Source organism: Lissotriton vulgaris, chromosome 3_1 (assembly GCF_964263255.1).
Source record: "Lissotriton vulgaris chromosome 3_1, aLisVul1.2, whole genome shotgun sequence".
In the NCBI taxonomy this organism is placed as follows: domain Eukaryota; kingdom Metazoa; phylum Chordata; class Amphibia; order Caudata; family Salamandridae; genus Lissotriton; species Lissotriton vulgaris.
This window is the reverse complement of record NC_141689.1, coordinates 1,422,090,530-1,422,114,553: the sequence shown is the minus strand read 5'-3', so window position 1 is coordinate 1,422,114,553 and position 24,024 is coordinate 1,422,090,530. Positions and strand designations below refer to the sequence as shown.

Genomic DNA, 24,024 nt, shown 5'->3' with positions numbered 1-24,024 from the left:
AGAGTGGGGCAGATAGAGCCTGTCAGATGATTCAATGTTCAGCGTGAACAGACTCTGTCTGACAACGCAGCAGGGTCCGGACTTGGCGCAGGTTGCAGCAGCATGATTTGTTTTTTTTTCTGCCAATACCTGGGCCCCCAGGAACAGCTGCCACCAGTAGTGTTTGAACTGTCCTCCCTGATCTCAACAGAGGTACACTTCAGAGCAGCCGGACGCTCTCTGCCAAGAAAATAAACCAAATGCCAGTACGGATAAACAATTCTCAACACTTCAATGACTGGCGCAAGATCAATGAATCAATGCAACCATATGCTAATCAATAGCATTTATTTCAATAGCACCTGTTCTTTACAATTAATTATTTGTAAAAAAAGACACAATAGCACAGGTTGTATCTACACCACGGCATTGGACGTATTCATTGCACCAAAGATTAGAACGGTTTAGAAACCCAAAGAATAACCTCCATTCTGTCACTTTATTTGACATTGTTACATTTCTCCCTGGGCCATTGCCCTAAAGATTACATTCAGTGTTGCCAACGTAGGAAGTTAAATGAAACCTTTGTGACTAAAATTCTATTATTGGCCTCATAGAAAGTTCTCTTTTTTTTAGGTCGAGCTGACGTTAGCATTCATGCGAAGCATGAATGCTGTCAGCTCGACAACTATTGTGATCAGTATTTAGGAGAGTGGACACCAAAGTGTTACGAGCTTTTTCAGTCTCGGATTTCACCTCGGGAGCGCGCAGCATTGTCTGCAGTGGCAGTGTCAGTTTCGCTTTTTTATTACTTTCGTTTTTCCTGAGGCTGGCTTGGAATGAACAGGCTTGCCCCCGCGCATGCGCAGAGTAACTCACAGCCCTTGCTTTTACAGACGCAGGCAGGCAGCCCCCACCCCTCTGCATGCACGCACGCACGCACACACGCACACACAGGCGAGCGCATGCACACGCAGGCACACACATACAGGCACACAGACACTCGCTCACACACACACACACCCCTCTCCCACAGTCACACACACGCACGCACACACACATACATACAAAGCCCGCCCGCACTCGCGCGCGCACATGCTTTTCCCCCGCCCCCCTCGCCGCTCCCCCGTTCGGCAACGCACTCACCGGCTTCCTTCGTGCGGCGGCTCTCCTCAGCTGCAGGGCCCGGCAGCAGGACTCTTCTTCCCTCCTTCGGCACCGGGGCGCAGGGTAGGCTCCTGCCTGCTCCGGTGCTCCAAACACGGCGGCTCCGTCCAATCGCGGCTCTTCCGTGACAGGCGGGGTAGGCTCCCGCCCCCCTACTTCCTGTTTCCTGTTGTCACGCCGGCCTGCCTGACTTCCTGGTCGCAGGCCGGCAGAGTGACGGCGGTGATTGCGGTATGTATTTAGTTAGTTATTTATGCATTTTTATATAGCGCGGACTTTACCCGAAGGCGGTATTTATTTATTTATTTTTTTGGGACGCTGCGTGCTGTCCCGCACCACCTCCTGCTGCATTTCCTGCTAGTCGGCGCCCGTTGCCATTGACAATTCTTTTGCATGTCCTATGTGAAAGCTGCAGTATTTGTCTTTGGTCAGTATTTGACACTTACTGAACACTGTTTTTACGTCAAGAATCCACTTGATAACATTGCACGCGTGTTTTGTATTTTAAATTTGCTCCTCGCAAACAGCATGCACGCATTTAAAACTAGTTCTTTATGTTTTTCCTTCTGTATTTCTTGCTCTCGTTTTCTCGCTCCCTCCTACAAACTTAAGTATCGGCCCTTGCACTGAGTTCTTCCTTTCTCCACCTCCCTCTGTGCCCCACCAGGTCATTATTTACCACATTGCAATATACTTTTTCATCGCAGTTTCAAAACTTTTTAGTTCTTGCTCCTAATGCAGCTGTCGAGTGACCTTTTGTAGTCAACGTAAAAAACAGATTTCATAACAACTGTTGAAAGGGGCTTAGGCGTCACCCACATACATGTTGGTTGCCTTGAGTAGCAGGACATTGTTGCTTATGGTCTCAAGCCAGTGATCTTGTTTAAATGAGTGACAACACCTAACCTTGAGTAATCCCATCTGTGATGGCCAGGAAGGCGGAGGTAAAAGTAGAAAGATTGACTTGCGGTGTTCTCCCAAGGCCTGATTTACAAAGGTAAGCTTACACTTTTGTGTAAGTTTCGTCTTTTTTGCTATTCACAAAGGTAGTTATCCACCAGTTTCATCATACAGTACGCCATGATCTACCCTTAACCATTCATTCCCTCTTTTTTACTACCCAGAGGGTAGTTGAAGTCAACAAAGTGTACATAAAGAGAGAAATCTGGTCTTTTAGAGGCGTTTACTTTCCTAGCCTACAAATGCCTATTTTAACCCTGATACCAGTGGTAGCAATGGCAGTTCCGGGGGTTTCAAATGGCAAGCAGTTGTGGCAGCTTCTTTCTGCTACTGGTTACCTCTTCTCCAGGTCAACATGTGCTGTGAGGAGCCCATGGCTATTCTCACCTGGCCAGTGTCTGGTAGACCGGTGTCACTACTACCATATATGAGTAGCATTTCAGGCTGTGGTAGTGGCCAAGCAAATCAAATCATGAATACTTGATGGGGAATTTAAGTAAGGGTTGTAATGTAGTACCATGGAGCACCGCTTCAACAGTATGTGGACACTAATGATCTTGCCTCCTAACAGTAAGAGTTTTGTCCTGTACTAACATTGTATCCTACAAACAATGTAAAGGTATTATCTGCTGCATAGTGCAGCATTAACAAAACCATACATAAACCAATGTGTATATACTGCATTATTTGCTTTTGATTTTTCTAAAATATTGTTTTCGAGAGGATGTCTAAGCATTTTATAAAAGTTATTTTTTGACGGTTGAGAAGAATGCCACTTGTTTAGTATATTTAAGAATGCACCACTGATTGTCACTGCCACAAGAACCCCCATTTTCAAATCCTGATCGTTTTGCCTGCCCAATGTGTTTACAATGTTTTTTTTCAACCATTCTGTTACAACTCCTTCAGGAAAACCCTAAACCCCTGTAAAGAATGTGTAGCTGACACCGAGGTAAGTGGCCTGTGGTGCATCATTGGCTAAATATTGCCCTGAAAAGAACCTCTCTTATATACAGTGTCACAGGATTGAAGGAAGCCACCGCAAGTCATTTTCACTCTGGTTCTGAAGATGGCTGTGCATGTTATTTAGCCCGCCCCCCCCCCCCCCTCAAAGTTTGGGTCTAGCGGTGTCCCTCTTTACCCTGAAGACTCTAGGTTTGTACAGCACAGGTGTTGTGGACATTCTTGTAATATCATTTACACTCTCCTGCCCAAAATGCTCATTGGCTGGTTGCAATTTTTTTTAAACTGGCATCCAGAATGTGCCTTATCCACAGCAAGCAGATCCACATCAAACCTGAATTGAAGGCACTCCAATGGACCCCTGTTGAAGCTAAAGGTCAAATGCAAGGCTCTGTGCATCATCCATAAAGCTTATTGAGAAATAGGCCCCAAAATACTTAGAAACAATAGCACAATACTGTGTTCTTGCCAGAAACTTGCACTCATTGGCTGCCAACTTGATCTTGCAAGAGTTGTGCACACGTATATAACACTGAGGTAGACCCCTTGAAGCACATGGGTCAATACTGTGGCCTTCTCTCACCCTCTCAATGTGATCTGAGCCCAGTGTACTTGGTTAACGCCTGAAAGCTTAGGTTTTGTAATTCACTTCTTCAACAGACCTTTTGAAATCTGGGGAGGCGATCACAAATCATGTGTTGCTTCAGTAAAATGTATCTCTGCCCAGTGGCAGCCGCTATCCTGGAAAAGTGGTGAGGCTGCGCGGGGGACAGTAACAGAAAAAAAAATCTTAACTGCACCGCTGCCTTAGTGCTCTTCTGCTCCTGGTGCACAGACTCCCCTAAGTCAATCCAGATGCTGCTCTCATGCTGGTAATACTTTCACCCAGTATGAGAGCAGCACTGGGATAGATCTGAGTGGGTTGATTTTGCACTCCCACAGGGACTGGGAGCCTGTGCCTGCTGTTGCCCACAGGGACTGTGAGCCTGTGCCTGCTTTTCTCCACCTGGCTGTGCAACACAGCATGGGTTGGAGTCAAGAGGAAACTAAGCTTGCATGTTGGTTTGGCCATCCTAAGACAGCTGGGCAAACTGACATGCACACTTGCAGTGCCCACCACTTGTCCCCCCATGCTTGCTGCCCTGCCGTCAAGACTCTGCTCCGGCTCCATGATGGGAAATAAAATTATGGTCTTTTTATTATCATTTTATTTTTCATCTTTTCATCTGCTAGCTCCAGCATTGGAGCAATGCTCCTCCGCCATAACAGAGGAGCCGCCGCTCTCCCCGCCACAGTATTTTACTTTTTTTCTGCACAGGAGCTTGTGTGTGATGCTTGCCTGCTAGAGCACAAGAGGAGCCAGCAGGCACAGACTTCGCTTCTGGAGAAGTTGTTTTGAAAAGTGCACTGTCATAAGTGCAGACAATCCGTTTACCTTAATGCTTCTACATTGCCCATCCATAGAGTGTTTGCAAAGCAAATTATGCTTTAAGCCTTGGGCTTCTTTTTCTTGCCTGCGGATCAGCCCCAATTCCACTCCGCAGGCAGAAAACGAAAAACAGGGGAAATTTGCTCAGACCTTTTACTCCGCCTTAGTTTTCATCTGTTTCATTTGCTAATGATACAAACTATGACCGTGCATTTTAGCTGTACTCCTTGAGTGATTTGGCTGAACTGTTGCATCTTACTGAAGAATAATCAATTTGAAGCTGCCTGAGGCACAAGCCTGGTGGCCAGTTTGCAGGTAAAATAAACTCTGCAGTTTGAAATTGTGCACTGCTGCTGTGTCGTAACTGCTGTGTATGGGTGGACATCCAGGACTGCTACATCATCTCATCAGTGACCTTGCCATGACCTTGCTTTAGGACAATTGGCTATGGGCTTCAAGCTCTTACACCAAATTCAGGTCAGCAATGTGATAACATTGTTTTCAACACTGAGAATAATACAACAGATCTTCCCTACAGGGTAAATGCTGTGATGCCTTGATGACGCCAGTGGAACGCATCATTGGATGTATGAAGTGTTCACTCAGCAAATTTCAGAGAATCGAGAATGCTGATGACAAAGAAGTCCTAAGCCTGAACTGGCTCAACCACATCACTTCTGCTTGCAAGGCCCCACACTAGCTACCATTCAAAGGACTCTGCATCGCCCTCTGGGCAATACGTTGTACTGGAACAATTTTCCTACAGTCCAAACTTGGGCATTAGACTCAAAGTAGGGGAACCTAACATCAAGCGTAGCAGGCATCCTAATCATTTCTTCTTACAGAAAAACTGGTATAGACTGTAGCTTCTTCTAGGCATAAACCTGCAAACTACAACATTCCCTACCCAAAAACATGAGGCTAATACACAACCACCTAATATTCGGAAATGTAATGAAAATGTGTTGCCCCCAAAAATATGACTCTACAAACACCAAGGCTATATATTGTCATCTACATACCAAGTATAAACGGATCCATTTACTATGGGCAGTGATTGATGCACTGAAAGGTGTCCTGAAACTATATGCGCCACATAACCTCGTCAAGGCTTTGAAGTGTTAAACAAATGGTAATATACTGTTCCTATTTATCAACAATTCAGACAGCATCCTGGAAGAAATAGAAGAACACAAATTAAATACGAAAGAAATCCCCATTCTGTTAGGGTGAGAACCTTGTGCTGCAGCTGCTCTGCTGTACATGTTTGTGAGGGAGAGAAGCTTGAATTGGTTCTGCTCGTGGGGTACCAATCCTGTAGGTGAAAGGGAAGCTCGACACCTATTCCCAATGTCTTACTGAAGTAGGAGACCGTTATTATTATAAAAGAGGATAATCTGTTGGCCTTACCAATGCTTGTTTTCCTAATTCCACATGCTTCCCCGCTTCCTCATCCTCCCATTCACATCTCCCAAATAAAACAGGAAAGAGTCTACCATCAGGTTTTCAGCCGAAATGCAGAATTTTAAATGACGTGGATATGCTTATGTGCAGTTGTGGCAGGCATGACTCGCAGGTGGAGGGGGGGGGTCGGGCAGGGGGGATTTAATTAAAAAAAGTAATAATAATAAAAGTACCTTCCAGGGTCCCACTCCGTCTCAGCTTCTGGCCGGGTCCTGTGGACCAGGAAGCAGGCAGCCTCCCTCCCCTTCCCTAAGCCAATCAAAACACTGCAATGGCAGCATTGTGATTGGTGAGCAAGGCTCCCAGCCCGGCGACTATGGGAAGGCCATTTTCTCCATGTAGGCTGCATGGAGAAAAGGGAGAGTGCGCATGACTGGTTTGGTTTGCCCCAGAGGGCCAACTGATAGTCAGGGCCAGCAGCATTGGGATAGCCACCCTCCCCTGCCCTCCAGCAGATGCCCAAACAAACCCTTCTGCTGTCTCGCAGTGCGAGAAGCAGAAACATAAAACGTTAGTTTTACAGTTTTATGTTTCTGCTTCTCGCACTGCGAGAAAGCAGTGGAGCGGCACTCCTCCACCCTAATGGAGGGGCCCCCTCTGCTTATGTGTCATGTCCTTACAAGCCGGTGAGAACCACTAGGCTGGATAAACCCATATTTAACAGCAAATTGTTTTCCAAGAATCCATGTTTCCTGCGAACCAAAGAAAGATATTGAAGTTTGACCCCGTTTTTTTGCCCAAACCCAGCTTGTTTTCATAACAGACGTTAAAAAAATAAGCTTGCTATTTCTGTTTCGGAGCTGTTATTTAAGAGAAGCTCAGTGGACTTTGGGAGATAAGAGCATTTACATGTGGCCCAATTCCCTGCGGATGATGAAAGCCCCTCTTTATCTCGGTCAAATTCAATCAGGAAAAAAAAACAACCCGCAACTCTAGACATTCTGCAGAAATATGCTTTGTCCGTCTGTTTAGATTAGAGAATGTTCTGGCCTTTTATGGAAAACTCTTGTATGGACCTCTCTTTATTTTTGAGCTTTTACATTATGCTTGGTATCTGTAGTTTGCCCTTTTCTTCAGTGGTAGTGAAACTAAAAATCCCTTCACAGAAACTGACTGCTAATGTGGATTTGAAAGAATTTGGGGATGGGAAGTAGGAGACTGGCATATATTGGACAGGTCGGATGTCCTCTGTGGAGGAGGAATTAATGGTCCCACCCACAGCCTAGGTTGTTATGATAGTAGCAGATGGTGGGCCCTAGCATTCATTATTGGATCCCAGGACTTATTTTTCATCATCAAACTTTGACCCAGAGCTGAGTGATCAAAACAAAACCGGGAAGGTGACAAAGGGAGATGGGTAGGAAGAGAAAGAACTCGCAAAAGTGAATTAAAGAGACAGGGAGTGAAGGGTATAAGAAGGAAGAAGCATGAGGTGGAATCAGAACTAGGCAGCTTTGGTTTTCGACATCCTTTGTAAGTGAAAGCACTGCTGACTGGCTTGCATGAAAAGCTTTTGGGCAGAAGAAAAAACTATCATGTATTGAAAACTGTTAGTTTCAAGATCTAGGGCAGCTCAGTGTCGCAAAGGGAAAGGCATGCTAGAGAAATCTTACCACAATGCCTGCAAGTAGGTCAGGGAAGAGCAACTGATAAGAGATTGAAGCTTCCAGACCAATTTCCGCATTACACTTAAAATAAGCACTGGCAAAGCCAATTAATCTCGTCTATGCAAGAACTATTGGCTTGGCCAATGTATTTTTAGCTAAGTTGTGCACCAGTGTGGACGCTGTTCAGCATGGTTAATAGTTTGTGGCTTAGAGGAGAGTGGACTGTCACAGCATTCTAGAATTCACTGGCGTAGCTTAGAGTGGTGCAGAGTAGACAAGTAGACAAGAGTGGCGTGGTGCAGAGTGCAGTGAAATAGAATAGAGTGTGTGGCCTAGAGTGGTGCAGAGTAGAGTGCAGTGGGGTAGAGTAGAGTGGCATAGAGTGAAGTAATGCAGAGTGGAGTGTAGTGGCATGGAGTGCAGAGTAGAGTGGTATGGAACGGCATAGAATAGAGTGGTGCAGAGTAGAGTAGAATGGCGTGAAGTGGCCTAGACTTGACTGGTGTAAACTAAAGTGCAGTGGCGATCCCAGGATGCTTGTGTCTGGTCCAGGGAGTGCATAGCCTGGCAGTTCTGGCTGGACTGTTCCCATGGGGAGCAGGGTCAAGACTGATTTGCACTTGGCTAGGTTTAAACTGAAATGGCATGGGGAGCCAATGAAACAATGGATTTAGACCCAGATCCTGTACTGGGGTGAATATTGCCTGCAGCCTGTCGCAGAGTCAAATGACTGAGTGTAGCTGACCGTTTGACTTTGTGTGTTCCTCCTAGACAACCGCACACAATAGAGAGCTTAGGTGTGTGACGATTGGCCGTCACTGGCAGGATGAGATGGTTGAGCAGGGCACAGTCCTTCTCCACACTTGAATAGGCTGTGTCCTGCCTCCACATAAAGGGCTGCATGCCATCTGTAGTAAGTCTGAAGCCAAAGCAGGGAAGGCAGGAAACCTGTGCACTTCAAAGGGAAACCTCTAGAAGCTTCCTTAACTTCAAAGGAGGCACCTGGTGTAAATATCGTACCTCAGGCACTAGCTCTTCAGTACAATTCTGGACCTGTCGAGTCTGCCAGGGAGAAGTACTGCTGTGCTTCTGAAAGGACTGCCACTTTGCTGGACTTCTGCCTGGCTGAACTGCTTCCTTGCTGGACTGCTGCCCTGTTGCCCTCGTACCCGAGTCGGGGGGATTGGACTTGCATGGGAACAGAGGGCTCCCAGATTGATGCTGAGGGCTAGTCTGCTTCCCTCCTGTTCAGAGCCACAGGGACATAACCGTCTCCCAACCACCTGAACCAACACAGATCCAGCTGGAGCAATCAACCAGATTGTCTTAAATCTTTAAAATTGCATCTCTCTGGTTCTACTGATAAAAATGTTGTATTTGTCCTTTAAAAAAATGTTTTATTACATTTATACTTTATACAAAACAGCATACACAAGTGGGACTCTTGTTTTGTTAATACATGCACATATGTCGCAACGGAGCAAGAAACATCCTGGCTTAATAATTATCAACTGCAACAAATGGACGGACGGAATGCTGAGTGATTCAAACATTCTCCCACAGTCAAGAGATCTAAGTTAAATCCATCATTCTTTTACCCACTGCGCCACCCCAGTTTGGACCCAGCCATATGTAAATCAGTCTTGGCCATGTGCCTCATGGGAACAGTCCAGACCGAACTGCCAAGCCAGGTCCTCCCTGGACCAGAATCAAGCATCCTTAATAATTACCAACACCAAGTTGCACAATAGAGAGTAACATCAACAGTCTGCGCTGGGTTAAAACTTGGTAAGAAGAAAAGAAAAAAAAAAGAGGGAGTAGAACTCTAGAGACTCTCACCCCCACCCCTTCAACACAGTAGCCCTGTGGACCAAATTAGGTAGTAAAGAGTGCATGATAGAATGCTACGTTCTGATACCAGCTGATGCGTGGCGTAGCCTGCTGTATGTGCAGGATCAGCTGGTTGGGGATGTCTGATATCTGATGGGCATGGCATGGGAATAATTCTCATTGTCCGACCTGGGTGGGGAAGGATGAAGAATGTGAGGAAAACAGTCATTGTTTTGGTCTTGATTTATTATAGCTTGCTCTATTTTTCTAAACTGGTGTGGAATTTTCTAATGTTGTGTCTTCACTTTATTACTTTTTGAAGTGCTGCAAAGCCTGTTAAGCCTGTCTGATATGTGCCAAGCTACCAGAGGGTTGAGAACAGCTTAATTAGGAGTTTGCTTGTGGCTTCATCCTGACAAAGATTGTGACTTCTGCTTGAGTAGGGGGTTTACCCACCTCCAACAGTAACTCAATTTCTCACTGTAACATTTACTGCTCTGCTTCAAAGTTTTGAAATGTGTAATAACATAATAGACAGTGGTTTTTGCGTAGTAATATGTATCTACTGCACTTTTCCTGGGATGACCTAACATTTAAGTTAGACGGTGGTAGTGTTGAGGCTTTGATTTTATTTGCTCTGTCAATTCTTTTATAAACTGTTGATCGTGTTGCATATTCTTGAATTCAACTTATTGAATTCAAACTGTCTAAAGTCCTTTCAGTAATCTTCAACCCATGATAGGCATTGGACCTACTTTGAGCTTGTGGTATGGTGTCCCTGCAGGTTTGTCACTATCCCCACTTTTGTTTAGTTGCTGACAGTTTTCAATTTAAAATGGAGGGGCTCACGTAGGTCAGCATTTCTTCGTGTTCACTGTTGGGTATCCACAAGCAATCTCATTCCAAATACCACCAAGCCTGAGATTCTTCTTAATGCAAAGCACTCGCCTTGGTTGGAGATTTTGATGCGGCCATCTTATATGGGAATGTGCCCTCTTCTTGCCATAGTAGTAAGAATCCTGGGCACTTTAATGGACTTGGATTTGTTAGCATGTCCTTTGATATCTTCCACCCTAAAAGCTGGGTTTTTCCCCAACTAAACCAGATGAGGCGATCCTATCCTAATGATCCTCCACAGAGAGTTATGACAGCGCTTACTTTAGGACCTCAAAGGGTTTTTTTAGAAAAGGATTTTATCTGAGACTTCTGGGCCACTCTTACCAATGATTACAGCATGTGGTTGAATTATTGATTGTCTTGAGGAAATCTGGCCTATCTCTTTGTTTGCTTCATACAGGCTGTTAGAGTGTAAATTCAGTTTAACATATTGTGTGGTCCTTTTGCCATTAGGTTCAGAGTTATATGTCCTTAAACACTATATTGGAGATCAAACGTCTGCTTAAATAACAATTTTTAGGTCTCGTTAGAAGCACCTTTCCTTGTTGTTGGAGCTCTTTTCCGACCATTAATAGAAAACAAAAAAATGTAGCATGCATTGGCTCCTCCCTTTTGTTCAACACCCTCTTTTTCAGCAGCTCAGCAGTGATTGGCCAGATGGTGTTTTAGAATCTCTTAACACCTTGGCTGCTAGGTGTTTCCCCCCCCAAACCCCCCCCCCCCCCGGTGCTGGGATCCCAGATATTCCATTGTTCATGACGAGCTCAGCTCGTCATCAGCACAGCTCAACCGTGCATCATGACGAGCTGAGCTCGTCATGAGCATGGAAGGGGTTAAGGAGTGCTTTCATTGCAGAATTTGTAGAAGCACAACACAAATTGTAGCAGTACAATAAAGATTAAGTGACCACAGTTGTAACTGTTGAACCACATGACACACAACAGAAACAAGCACAGCACCGAGCATTGGAGTACAGTACAGCACATCAATTGCCATCCTTTTAGTTCAGGCTTCAGGTAGCTTTAGCTTTCTGCTAGAGCTCAACTCCGATCAGAATAGGTTTGGAAAAGCAGTGTCTCGTCCATTTATCCTGAATCGTTCACTCATCCTTGCACTCATACATCCATTTATTTACACGCAACTAATTCTTGTTTTCAGCTGCTCACTAATCCACAGTACCACACACTGTCACTTTATTTCATTCTCCCTTCAGAAAAGTGCCACCTCTGGTTAAAAGCCAGACTTGTAACCCAGCAGATATCCGGGCATGTTTTATTTGAAAAAAGTTGACTTTGCCAATGCTGTTTTATTTGAAGCAAGTTGGTGGCAGAGCTTACAGAATACAAGGTGCTCATCTATGAAATTCCCTTGTAAAAACTCAGAAGGGATGGGCTACACCTTTTCTTTCACAAAACCTAGGCATCCTTAATCGTATTGGATGGAGGTGGTGAGTATCAATGAAGCTGCGAAGCACAGGTCAGCAGCCTTTTTATTTTTTTTAAAGTTTAGAAAGCTTTATTGAGTTAATAAACATCGTAAAACATCATTACAAAAACATATAGCATAAGAAGAAAAAAAGTGGCGTATAAATAACGTAGATGCAATCCAATCCCAAAGGGGGGGGAAACTATACAAAGGGAAAAAAGCATTTTAAAGTTTTCAGCGAAGGAAAGGGAAAGGAAGGAAAGAAAGAAGAAATGCGGGAGAGGAGAAAGGGAGGTGGGAAGCTTCAAAAGTGTTATCAGTACTAAATGCCACTATAAACATTTAAAAATAGAAAAGTGATAAAGATAACAATAGGTACTGTAAAAAAGAAAACAAGTGAATCAGTAAGCACATCTGGAGAGGAAAGAGGTTAATGGTGACCACAACAAATCCTTTTTGATTAATAGATGTAATGAAGTGGCAAAGGCACGATCAAGCCTGTGATGATGACATAGCAAGTTCCACCAAGCTTGATACAACATTTTTGAAGTATCCTTCCAATTGGTAGTGATGATCTGAAAGGAAATGGCTAAATACAGGTCGATAAATTTACGCGCATTGCTTTGGACATCCCATAAAGGTGAAGAACCTCCCAAAAATATATGTACAATATCAAATGAAAACTTAGTAGCAAGGATTTCATTTAATTTCGACCAAATACGAGACCAAAAGGACTTAACTAACGGGCAATAAAAAAAAAATATTACAAAAATCACTGTTCTCACAAGAACAAGACCAGCATCTCTTGGACTCTAAGAGCTTGAATTTGTGCAATTCAGAAGGAGTGAAAGAGTCTGTTGTAAAAAAAATATAGAGTCTGTGTGGTGCTGGCAGAGCGTGCAGAGGTGTGTATTTTGGACCAGATAGAATCCATTTATGAAATGAGAATTCTTGGGCTAGGTCGTTCTCCCATAAGAGTTCTAATTTAAATTTAGATCTAACAGGAGAATGGGGCAGTGTTTTATAAATAACAGCAGCTTTAATAGGGGGAGAGAAATCAAGTGAGAAGGAAGAGGCCTGGTCAGGGGTAATAGGGGGACAACCGTGGGAAAGGAGATGAGTAAGGGAGGCCCTCAGTAAGGGATACTGGAAAGAATGTGTGGTGGAAATGCCAACCGATTCACTTAGGTCTGAAAAAATCCCTAGGGATCCTATTGTTCAATAACTGGTCTAAAGTAATGATACCTTTATCAATCCATTCCTTCCAAAAGAGCGCTCTGTTGATCTCTAAGAATTTGTTACACCAAATTGGATTTTGGGAAAGTAAATCCTCAGAGGGGAGATGTGATCGAAACAAGGAAGACACAAGGGCTTTAGAGTGAGTAAATATGGGGGTGGAAAAACGCTTTGGGGGCTGAGATAAGCGAGTAGATGAAAGAAATGAAAAGGGTAAAAGTTGCGTTTGTTCTAACGAGCTCCAAGCCGTTGAAGGAGGAAGTGGGGAGTTGGTTAAAAAAGACCATATTTGTTTCAGAGTGAAAGCAGAGTGATGACGTTTGAGATTAGGAAGGTTTGCTCCATACAGGTCAGCAGCCTTAATCTCCTAATAAATATTTAATATATCAGCGGGCCTTTGGCAGTTTTTTTAAATGAAATTTCTGTGAATTAATACAAAATCTAGGCATGGGTTCATCAGTAATTGCCCAAATTTTTGAGGTATTTCATGGGTGCTCCCGGCTAAGTTAGCCCTCTGGTATAACTTCTTCTCTGCACCCCACTGTTGACAGTATTTATTTAATTGAACACCAACCTGTTTGTAAATGATTATCCAGTGTAAACGTCAAGGTCACTTCCCCTAGGAATGGAAGCCCAAGCAACCCAGACCATGTTTGGTCTTCTTGGGCCTTATCAGTGAGATACTGCTGGAGTCCCTATGGCAAGGGTAAACTACAGGACTCTCCTCAGCTCTCTGCCTTCCACGGTGCTGTCGAGGAAAGAGTACCTGAGCAAAAAAGAAAGTGATACATTTAATGCTTGCATTAATTATATTCAGTGGCAATGGTCTGAGCTTTCTGTGCTGTAGTACTCTAGCTGCATCTCACTTATGGGACCCCACAAGCCGAAAGCATGGCTGGTGGTTACATTACGGTTCACAGGAGACTGGGACTAGCTGTTTGGGCCAGACTGTCCCTTTTGCAGCAACGGCCATAACGTATTTCTCATGTGATTGTCCCTCTTTGCATCCGCAGAAACTAGTGGAATCAACCCATTGCTTTTACCAACAGTTTGATTGATTCAGGCATTTTGATCATCGCTTTTTTGCAGTTTTAAGAACTGTTGACAACAAAACCCAGATGGACAATAAAATACAGCCTCACATTTAATTTGTGCTTTTGTATGCCGGGGCATTAACTGTAGTGACGGATCATCACATATTTTTAGAATAAGCACTATAGTAATCGGTTCCATTTAGGTTCCGAGTTTATAAATTCCTTACTTGGAAATCTTGAAAATCTGGCATAGATCCACCTCCCTCAGTATCTGATTTGGCAAGATTTTTTATGTAGCTTTCATTGAACCAGTAATTCCACTTGGCATGGTGCTTGCTTCCTTTGAAATCTACAGGTCTTCCGAACACAAGCCATTCCTCATTACATGGTAGTGGGCGGAATCACTCTGCTCATACCTCTGGTGTACCTACCTTGCATTAGCACATTCTCTGGTTGTCTCAAAGTACAAATACCAGCTGTACCCCCTCATGTATTGAGTGCCTCATTCGCCCCTTAGCTGAATTGCTCAGTCATATGTTGTCAGTGTTGGTCTCTCATGCCCGCCAAAGCACTTTTTTGCTGTGCTGACCGTTTTTGCAGAAGAAGTGCCCATACAGGCGGAGGAAGACGGTGCTCTTCTGTTACATGGCTTTTACTCGAATGATAACAAATCCCTTGTACAGGTACCTATTTCATTGGGTTGGCCACGTTAATATTCAGAAAATATTTTAATTTTTTTTAATGAATAACTTATTCAATATGGATTCTGCATAAAGCACTCTACCACTCCACCACATGTTGCTAACTTTGACTCTTTTTGGTCACATCCATCTACCCACGGTCCTAGTCATACTTGCCGTCTGACACTCATGGTGACCACTATTTTTCGGCTAGGCATCCACAACACCTTACTATTTGAGCTCTACTCCTATGTGCTGACTAGTTATATGAAGCCCTGGGGCTACTTGAAAGTCATACACACCAATCTTTGGTCTTGGATCTTTCCCTTATATGTGATTTGTCCCTTTAACCAATCCTATTTCAGCTTTTTGTACCATCTATTTGCCAATTACATCCTAATCTCCTCCTCCTTGCTGACATACCCGAGTTTTGTGTGTCTTGCTTGACTCACCGTCATTCAGTATCTTTTGTCATTGTAAAAAAAAAATGTAATTAGTAGATTTATATAGTGTGGCTTATCATCCGTGAGGTTATCCAGGTGCAGTCCTTGGGCAAAGAGAAGATTAAGTGATTTGCCCAGATTCACAGGATGTCGAGCTGATTCCGAGACGTGAAATCTGATCCCCAGTTCCTGAGTCGGTTGTCCTGTCTATTCATGTTTCCAACTATTACTTTTTATTGGCACGAACTAAAAACATTCAATGTACAGTTTGAGGCAGCCAGCATTGTACCTAAATTAACAAAATAGTATTATAGTTTAGGTTGTACTGCTACTTAAAATGAAGAAACCTATTTGCAGTTTATTTCCTGGCATTGAAATAAACGGCTGGGGGCCTTTAGCTTGTCCCATTCACTGTCTTGATACCATTCAAAGCCCATGTGTACAACCCCAGCGAGTTTCCATATCCAAAACTAAAATGCTAAACAGTATGACAAAGGTCATGCTCACAGCAAAGGAAATAACGAAATCAGAGAAGGACTTAACCATAAGCAGAAGTAAAGGGTGTCCTGATTCTGCACGTCAGTGAGACCTCAGCAGTGTAGCAACTATAGACAAGATTAAAGACGGCCCAGAGATGGGCTATCAAATTCATGCACTTTAAACATGTCATTGAGATGTGGCGATAGAGCAGGAACAGTGAGGGATAGGGAAATATGATGGAGATGTTAAAAATGATAAGTCAAGTAATCACTAATGAAAGTGATAGTCTGCTACTTCGTGTAAAGGCCACTTTGTGGCTGGGTAGGCTCGAAGTACCATTAGGAAAAGCAACAATTGGGAAATGGCAAAGACCCACTAGTTATCAGATAATGCCTCTTGGCTTTGCCAACGCTTTAATTTTCCCCCCAACTTGCCACTGTGCGGCCATCTTTGAATATTTCGGAGATGGCTGCCATCTTGAAATGCCGCCTTTTTATTTGGTATACCTTATTCTTAACTTGCGAAGGTGTGCAATGTTCATTTTGGAGGGATGAATTAAAAATTAAGGTATATGCAGGATGTCAGGCACTTGCGAACTTGTGAGGAACTCTGAAGCAGTGTGCTGCTGCCTACCTCTTCCAAAAATAATTGTAAATGTAAAAGGGGGGGAGGGAAGTGGGAGAAATTGACTATGTTAAAGCAAATGGCCAATAGCCAGCAACCTGTTAGGAGGTTGCAACTTCCAGCTCATCACAAAAGCAGTTTAAAAAGCAAAATATATATATTTTTAAACCAAGGGAAGCAGACGGTGGCAGAGTTGCCGGCACAGAAACAAATAGACAAAAGCGAGCGGCCTAGTAGCAGTGGCAACCGAGCGGCTTAGTATCAGTGGGTTGTTGCCAGACACTTGCAGAAAGAAAAAATGAAATAAAAAAATAAAGCCTAGGAGGGACAAAGAAGAGTACAATGAAAACAACTTAGTCCCACGGAATGCTGGAAGAGTTTTCCTCAAATTAGCAGTGTAAGAATACAACTCCACTCATTAAAACGATGTATTAAAGAAATACTCCAGGGGTGGGGACAAAGCAGAATAGGGAGGAAAACCATTGAAAAAGAAGCAAGGAACTGAGATATACAGGATGCCATTCAGTCTTGAGCGCGAGACGGACCCAAAGTCCATTGTGTATTGTTGTATTGTAGGCAATAGGTCCTCGAACAGGCAGCTATAGCAGTCTGTAGGCAAGAGTAAATACATTTACAAGGTGCTGTAAATTAACAGATTAGACAGTGGGGGAGACGTAAAGAAAACTAGTTTTTGAAGGCCAGAGACGTGGGTGGTATTCACTTTAATAAAGTAGGGTTATAGCACCAATCTATACAAGGTAAGCATGTCATGAGGAGGGTGGAAGGTGAGTTTACTAGCTAGGTTTTAATGTCAGGTTGAGGTGTTTATCCCATATCTCTAAGATTCTTATTACGATAGTTTTTTTCTCTGACCATGTATGTTAGTTTCTTAAAGGCACCATCCATGATGACCATGTTATTTTCCATTTAAGCTTAACAAACAGGAAGCAAAGGTTTGTCCTAAAAATATTAGAGATTTGTTGCCACTAAATGCTCTCACCCCAACCCCCTGAATGGTAGGATACATCGAAACAATCTTGTAATCTGAGCATAGCAATTCAGTAGTTAAGAAACACATATTTTTACTGCATGAACATGGTTGCTGTACAGAGTTGCCAAATCGTCCTTTCACATTTGAAAGTCCGTATGCTGTGACTAAAAATGGACTACCTTCTGACACGTTCCCTGTTTCTTTCTTCACAGGTTGGATCAAAATTGATAGCTTGCCACAAGCTAGTGTTGGCCTGCGTCATCCCTTACTTCAGAGCCATGTTCCTTTCTGACATGGCTGAGGCCAAGCAGACTTTGATTGAGATCAAGGATTTTGACGGTGATGCCATTGAAGACTTGGTGAAGTTTTCCTACTCCTCTCGACTCACATTAACTGTTGACAACGTGCAGCCACTTTTGTACGCAGCCTGCATCCTGCAGGTGGAGCTGGTGGCCAGAGCCTGCTGTGAGTACATGAAGTTGCACTTCCACCCCTCCAACTGCCTCGCAGTGAGAGCGTTTGCAGAGAGCCATAACCGCATTGACCTGATGGACATGGCCGACCGGTATGCCTGCGAGCATTTTGCTGATGTGGTGGAGTGTGAGGATTTTGTCAGCATGTCACCACAGCACCTCCATAAGCTGCTGTCCTCCAGTGACCTGAACATCGAGAACGAGAAACAGGTTTACAGTGCTGCTGTCAAATGGTTGCATGCCAACCCACAGCACCACGAGGTTTGGTTGGACGAAATTCTTGCTCAGGTGGGCGAAAAGTCTATTGCATGTGTAATTGGAGGATTCATTTCCAGTTTCGCTAAATGTAAAAATACACAAATGAAATCCTTTGGCTTTGGGATGTGCGCTAAAAAATCATGGGTGTCTGTTACTACCATTCTTCAGAGCTGGGATTTCCGAACCAGGTCTTTGAGATATAGACAATAGATCTGCTAGAGATCATTTGCATATTCTGAACTTGATTCGATTTTGATTGGTCACTCAGCAATCCCATCCTTACTTTTTTATCCCATTGCCCGATTCTTACTTCCGAAATTGTATTAGAAATTTGGAATCCAGTGCTACGAAATCCAAAATGTATTTAAGATTTCCTTTTTTGCCCTTTTGCGCAGTGTCATCTAGCTTTAGGGATAGAAGGACACATATAGTGATTTTCGACACCTACAGCAAACCTATAACTAAATTAAAAATATTTTAGAAAGAATAGGTGTGACATTTTAAATGCAGCTGCCCATTTTAAAAACTTGAAAAGTATGAGGTTGAACCTTCAAATTCTCAGCGTGTCTACTGGCTTGTGGCCTCAAAGTGGTAGTAGACGTAAAGACACTACTACCACTGTTATATATTCTGAAGCGATGGGTTTTAGCCGTTTTCTGAATAGAACCAAATGGGGGAAGAAGGATAGATCTTTGACAACTTCTATAATGAGATTACATTGAAAATGTCATCTTCTGGCCAATATTTTATTGTTTTAGATTGCTTAAATAATCACTTGTATTTTGTCCTCCATTCTGTTTTTGGGTGGTATATCTGTAGATGATCTTTTGAGTAGACTAGTGAGGATCCATGAAATTTGTGAAATAATGAACAATTTAAACTGAATTATTGAATAATCTGCCTGCCAGTGAAGTCCCAGAGTTTAGGGAGATATACATTCTGCAAGGGGTGTCATTGACGGCTCAAACATCTCAGTTCTTCAAGACCTGCAGTCTTTTTTCACATTTCCTTTGGTGGTTCAATCATTAAATCATATATTTGCTTACAGCCCTGGTACTGTTACCCCCATGGTGGCCCTCGAGGAGATTGTTCATTCAGTTTTAAGAGTTGGCTGAAAGCAGAGCTAATGGAATTGATTTGATCATTCAAGGGCGTTTTGTTATCGTACATGACTCACATCAATGTAATATTGTCCTCTGAAACAATTACCCTTTCCCCTACCTTAAAGCTGGCATACCAGTCCTTATTTAAATTTCTCAAAGCTTTATGAATAAATTGTTCCATCATTAAACTGAGGAACTTTTTATCCATCCAAATCTTCGATTACCTTCCACCCCATCGTTGCTGGTGTTTACTTGCCCTTTCGGCAGGTTAAACACCACTTTAGTGTCTGTCTAACCTTAATTTGATTACTGTGAAAACCAGAAAGTCCTATTATCGTCTAGGCTCCCATATGCCCCTTCCTCAAATGTTGTTCTAGCCCTTGAAAAATGACAGGAGGGACCAACATCTCTGCATTGTGAAAGGCCCCAGGAAGTGCATTGATTGTTTACAGTGGTTGTCTCCAAGTTCAGTTCCTTGTTATCGGAATTTCCCAAAGGGCTATGTAGACCAGTAGGAGTAGGGATCCGTAATTCTCCAGCGATTACAGGGTTACATGGCTGTCTTTAGTATAGTTTCTTCTGAAATACATAGATTCTGGATACAATTGTTCAGAGTGCGGGGATAAGAGAAGTGGTAAGAGTAAGATTATGCTCCTTGGCCTCTGCCAAAGCCCAGCACGAGTGAAATGTGGATCACAAAACAGAAAATGTTCCTCCAGAATAGCAAGGGACACAGGACCATGTCTCTGCAGTCGGGTATTGGTAATATGATGGCCTATGCTCCCTTACTGGTAAAGGGTGTACTAGACACAGTTTAGGGGACCAGAAGAGACTGACCTAATACAGCAGCAGTCGGTTGCCAGGGAGTGCCCAGGAACTGGATGGCAACCAATACTTGGGTACTAAAGAATGTTAGTGGGTCTACATCTTCTAATTAACTACCGGCAGTTACTTTTTTACAGTGACTGGACACCAGTGGGTCACCCGATTATACTGTATTTATGTTTTTGACATTACCATCTGTATCTATTTTTTTTTAATTATTTTTTCTTTATCCAATTTTATTTTGTTTAGTGTAGACATGATGTTGCAGTAGTTATATTTCCACATTTTTTTTAACTGATCAATGTATACTCACATTTGAATGCCGAACAGTCTTCAGCTTTACACAGTATTATACAGCCAGCTGAAAGCATTTGAATTGTAGAACTGTGTATACTTAACTTATATAAGCTTCATTAGGATTTTTTTTGTTTTGTTTAACTTCCTTACCTGCCAATTTGCACACTGTCTGACCAGGCACCTGGATTTACAGTAGTGAGAATCATTAAAAAAAGACCTATTTTCCATATTTAACCATATTTAAAAATAGACAGTAAAATAGATGATTTTCTATCTGTATTTTTCTGTAAAAATCAGTAAAAACAGAAAACTTGGAGCCCTAGTCATGGAGCACTTACTGAAGTGGTTGGAAAACTCGGAGTATATGAGGGCCCCCCCAGTCCAAATGTGTACCTAACAGTGACCATCATCCAATTAATTATTTCCTTGAGGGTCTGTGGGAAGTGGGTACAGTGTGGCAATCTCACATCTCCGTACAAAGACAGCAGTGCCCTGTGAGCGAGCCCCCCCATCACCCCCCGCCGCTGGTTTGGTGGGATCTTTAGAACCTATGGTTTTAGCAAATTAATGTGCTAATTCCTGTAAAATTCACCATTTTGTTATCCAGGAAGAGGTGACCATTCTGGACCTCACAGAAGGAAGTCTGCTCCCCCACTCCCTCCCCCTCTGCACTACAAGATTAATATTTACCCTTCTCTATTTTCAAAGTCCACAAGCTACCTGTGACAGAGTTGGGCCATCAACAAATGCCACAGACTGAGGAAAAAGGCGGTTACCTGCCAGCACGTCAGCAATTAATGTGGCCAGGGACAGGAGCAGAACTAGGGCGCCCTTTTAAGTGTTCATAGAGAATGTAGGGTAAGGCCAGTGACTTCTATTCTAAGAAGGAATGAGTGGGTTTTTCGGAGTGAAATGCAACATGCTAAGTAGTGTGTGCTACCAAAGAGCCCCAGAACTAAGGAAAGGATGTGGGTGGACCAGCCCCATAATCCAGAGAGAAGGTGACGGCAGTCTGAGAGGAATTTGAGAAACTCATGAGGTAGAAGCAAGTAATGGGCTGGTGGTTGAGCCCATTCTGGGTTCTGACATAAAACAGCAGCATACCTTCGGCATTTTGATAAGCTGGCATTTATGCTTAACTTTAAGTTGTTCCTATTAAAAATGCCATTCCGTGCTAGCACACAGGCAGACAGAAACCACAGTGCCAAATGTGCTTTAAAATACCTGTAGCTGCTACCTGCCATCTACACAATAATGTAAACTCCACCTCATACACGAACATCCTCATTATTCTTTTCACAGGCTCCTTGCTTCCAAATGGGAAAACAGAAACGCTTTTTCAAATTAGCTGGATCCTGACCTTACAATGCGCTTCAGTATATGTTTGCCCCTTTTCCTTTGTTCGCGTTCAGTCTCCTAGTTAAATAAACTTCACACGCAGATGCAAGGTCTGTTTTGCCTTTATATTTTGATGAAGTGATCTAGTTGTTCACTGTTTGAGATGGTCCATTTGTTAACTCTAAACCCCTAATAATAATTCAGATTATCTAGTAGATTGTTCTGTGGTGTGTGATTAGGTAGATAAACCAATTTCTAATAAGTATTTAGGGGCTAAGAAAAAAGCACTGTGGTGGTTCTGTGAGGCTCCCATTGTAGGTAGAGATCATTCCCAGTACGCATCATCAAGCCACCTGCATTGAAATGATTTGCATGTTGAAAGGCTGCATTCTGCCTGTCTTTAAGGATTGGACTAATCATCCATGACGAGCAAGAAAATCTAAGCATTCACATTTCATGATTACAAGTTGAGCATTGCAGGTTCTGGGCTAAGACAACTCTTGGAGAGAATGTATCCTTAAGTTAAGAGTTTTATGCATATGTAGTCCTCTTTGTATTTCTAAATGATACAGCACTGCCCCATGAGCTCGAGGCAAGTGGGATCCTATTCTTGTGGGCAGCAAAGCCTGGTGCAGAGGTGTGGTTTACCTTCCAGCGTTTTGCAAGTAGTTGTGTTAACCTCATCCGTGCAGTGCAGATTTACCCCCGGTGCTGGGCCCTAATGTAAATGGGTGTGGTCATGACGGAACGGTTCCGTCATGAGCACAGCGCGACCGATGCTCATGACGGAACCGTTCCGTCATGAGCATTGAAGGGGTTAAGAAGGGCATAAACCTACACACCACACCATTCTTTTTGGAAGGTTTTAGGATTCTATGACCAGAGGGAAGTGACTAAGGTTATCAGTGGGTAAGCAAGAATGTTCACATCAAGCCAAATCAGTCGAGTTTCCTTTCCCCGTATTTAAACATATGTGGAGTTAAGTTTTGCTTTTTTTTGTGTTTGTATAGCATAGACCAAGCTCCAAGGGTCACAGAGTACTTTGCAAGAACATTTTTATTGAATTAGAAACCTTGTGAAGGTGATGTGTTCTTTGAAAAACACTATAGAATGTACAGACTCGGGAAGTGCAGTGATTTGTCCAGAATTGTATAATTCCTTGCTGCTGAAGCTGGAGTTTGTCAGTAAGTTAACTACTAGACTATATCCTTCTGTATATTTTTAAAATCCCTCTTAACAAAAGATGTCATTTTTTTAGATTAGCCATGGCCTTTCCTAATTCAGCATTGCTTATTCACCTTCATCAAGTAGGTTTAGTTCCCACAGCTGGGGGAAAAGTCCTTCTGAATAATTTGGTTGGTCTTATGAATGGTAGACTTGTAGACTCGAGATTTGTATACTTATGTAATTTTTCTCTTTTCTTTTTAAACAATTTGATTATTTTTGATGCAAACTGTGTTAGTGGATGACTTCAGTGGTTAAACTGTTGTATTTTTGTCTTGTGAGTCGATTAATTGTTCCTTTGGTTGTTTGGGTAACCCAGAACTGTGTACACTTGCTGTCAGGTACGTCTGCCCCTTTTACCAATCGATGTCCTCATGGGAGTCGTGGCCAAAGAAGAGATTGTCAAACAGAATCTGAAATGCAGAGACCTTCTGGATGAAGCCCGAAATTATCATCTTCACCTAAGCAGTCGTGCGGTGCCTGACTTCGAGTACTCCATCCGCACCACTCCAAGAAAGCAGACTGCAGGTAATTGAACCGGATGGAAATAAAAATAAAAAATCATCACTACTGTTCTAATTCGGGGCCATATTAGCAGTAAAGCAAATATGATGTTACATTCTCTCATAGACTACCATTCCACTTCCAATATACACCATTAATTGAGACTTCTTACTTTCCATTAGAAAAGTCTTTTTTTAAAAAATTGTTTTTTCTAAATTAATGTTCGTTATATATGTTTGTGTGTATATGTGTGCACAGGGCTTTAAGTGGATGAAAAAACTGGGGGGTCTCTCAAAGGGGCGTGGTCAGTGTAATTAGGGGCGTGGCTTTAAAACACGCTAAAAATCTGTGCTTAGCATAGTGTGCCGCCCAACTTGTATTTTGGTGTTTGTCATTGCATCCATATATATGATACAAGCGACATCATACCTGCAACAAGGAAGGACTATTGGCTTTGTCAATGGTTATTAGTTGCATAAGATAAATAGGCTTCATCTAATGCTTGTTACATATAATATTGAAAAAGCTTCCAATTAAAGCCCTGGTGACCCTACCACAATATTGCTGCTCTTGCGTTTTAGAAAGAGAAGGGAAATCCAGAAAGAAAATGACTTTAAGGGATTTCCTTTCCCCCATAACGCTCACCTGGCATGATGTCATGCCATAACTTCTCCACTAGTGAGAAGTGAGCAGTGTGGGCAGCGCACATCGACGTGCCTGCTGTCTCGAAACGGGTCTCTATAGTGCTGTTTTGCGCCCTGGCACTTTTTTCTGGACTGAAGTGACAGCAAAC

General features: G+C 43.0%; 1 protein-coding gene across 2 annotated transcripts in view; it reads left to right on the top strand.

The window, feature by feature from the left end:
- Positions 1–24,024, top strand: part of KLHL8 (kelch like family member 8) — a 406,134-nt gene that overhangs the window by 191,519 nt on the left and 190,591 nt on the right. For both annotated transcript variants that reach the window (XM_086961895.1, XM_086961896.1), the window contains exons 3-4: positions 17,422–17,970; positions 23,069–23,255. In XM_086961895.1, coding sequence (XP_086818021.1) covers positions 17,422–17,970; positions 23,069–23,255 — 736 coding nt within the window. The remainder of the gene's footprint in view (positions 1–17,421; positions 17,971–23,068; positions 23,256–24,024) is intronic.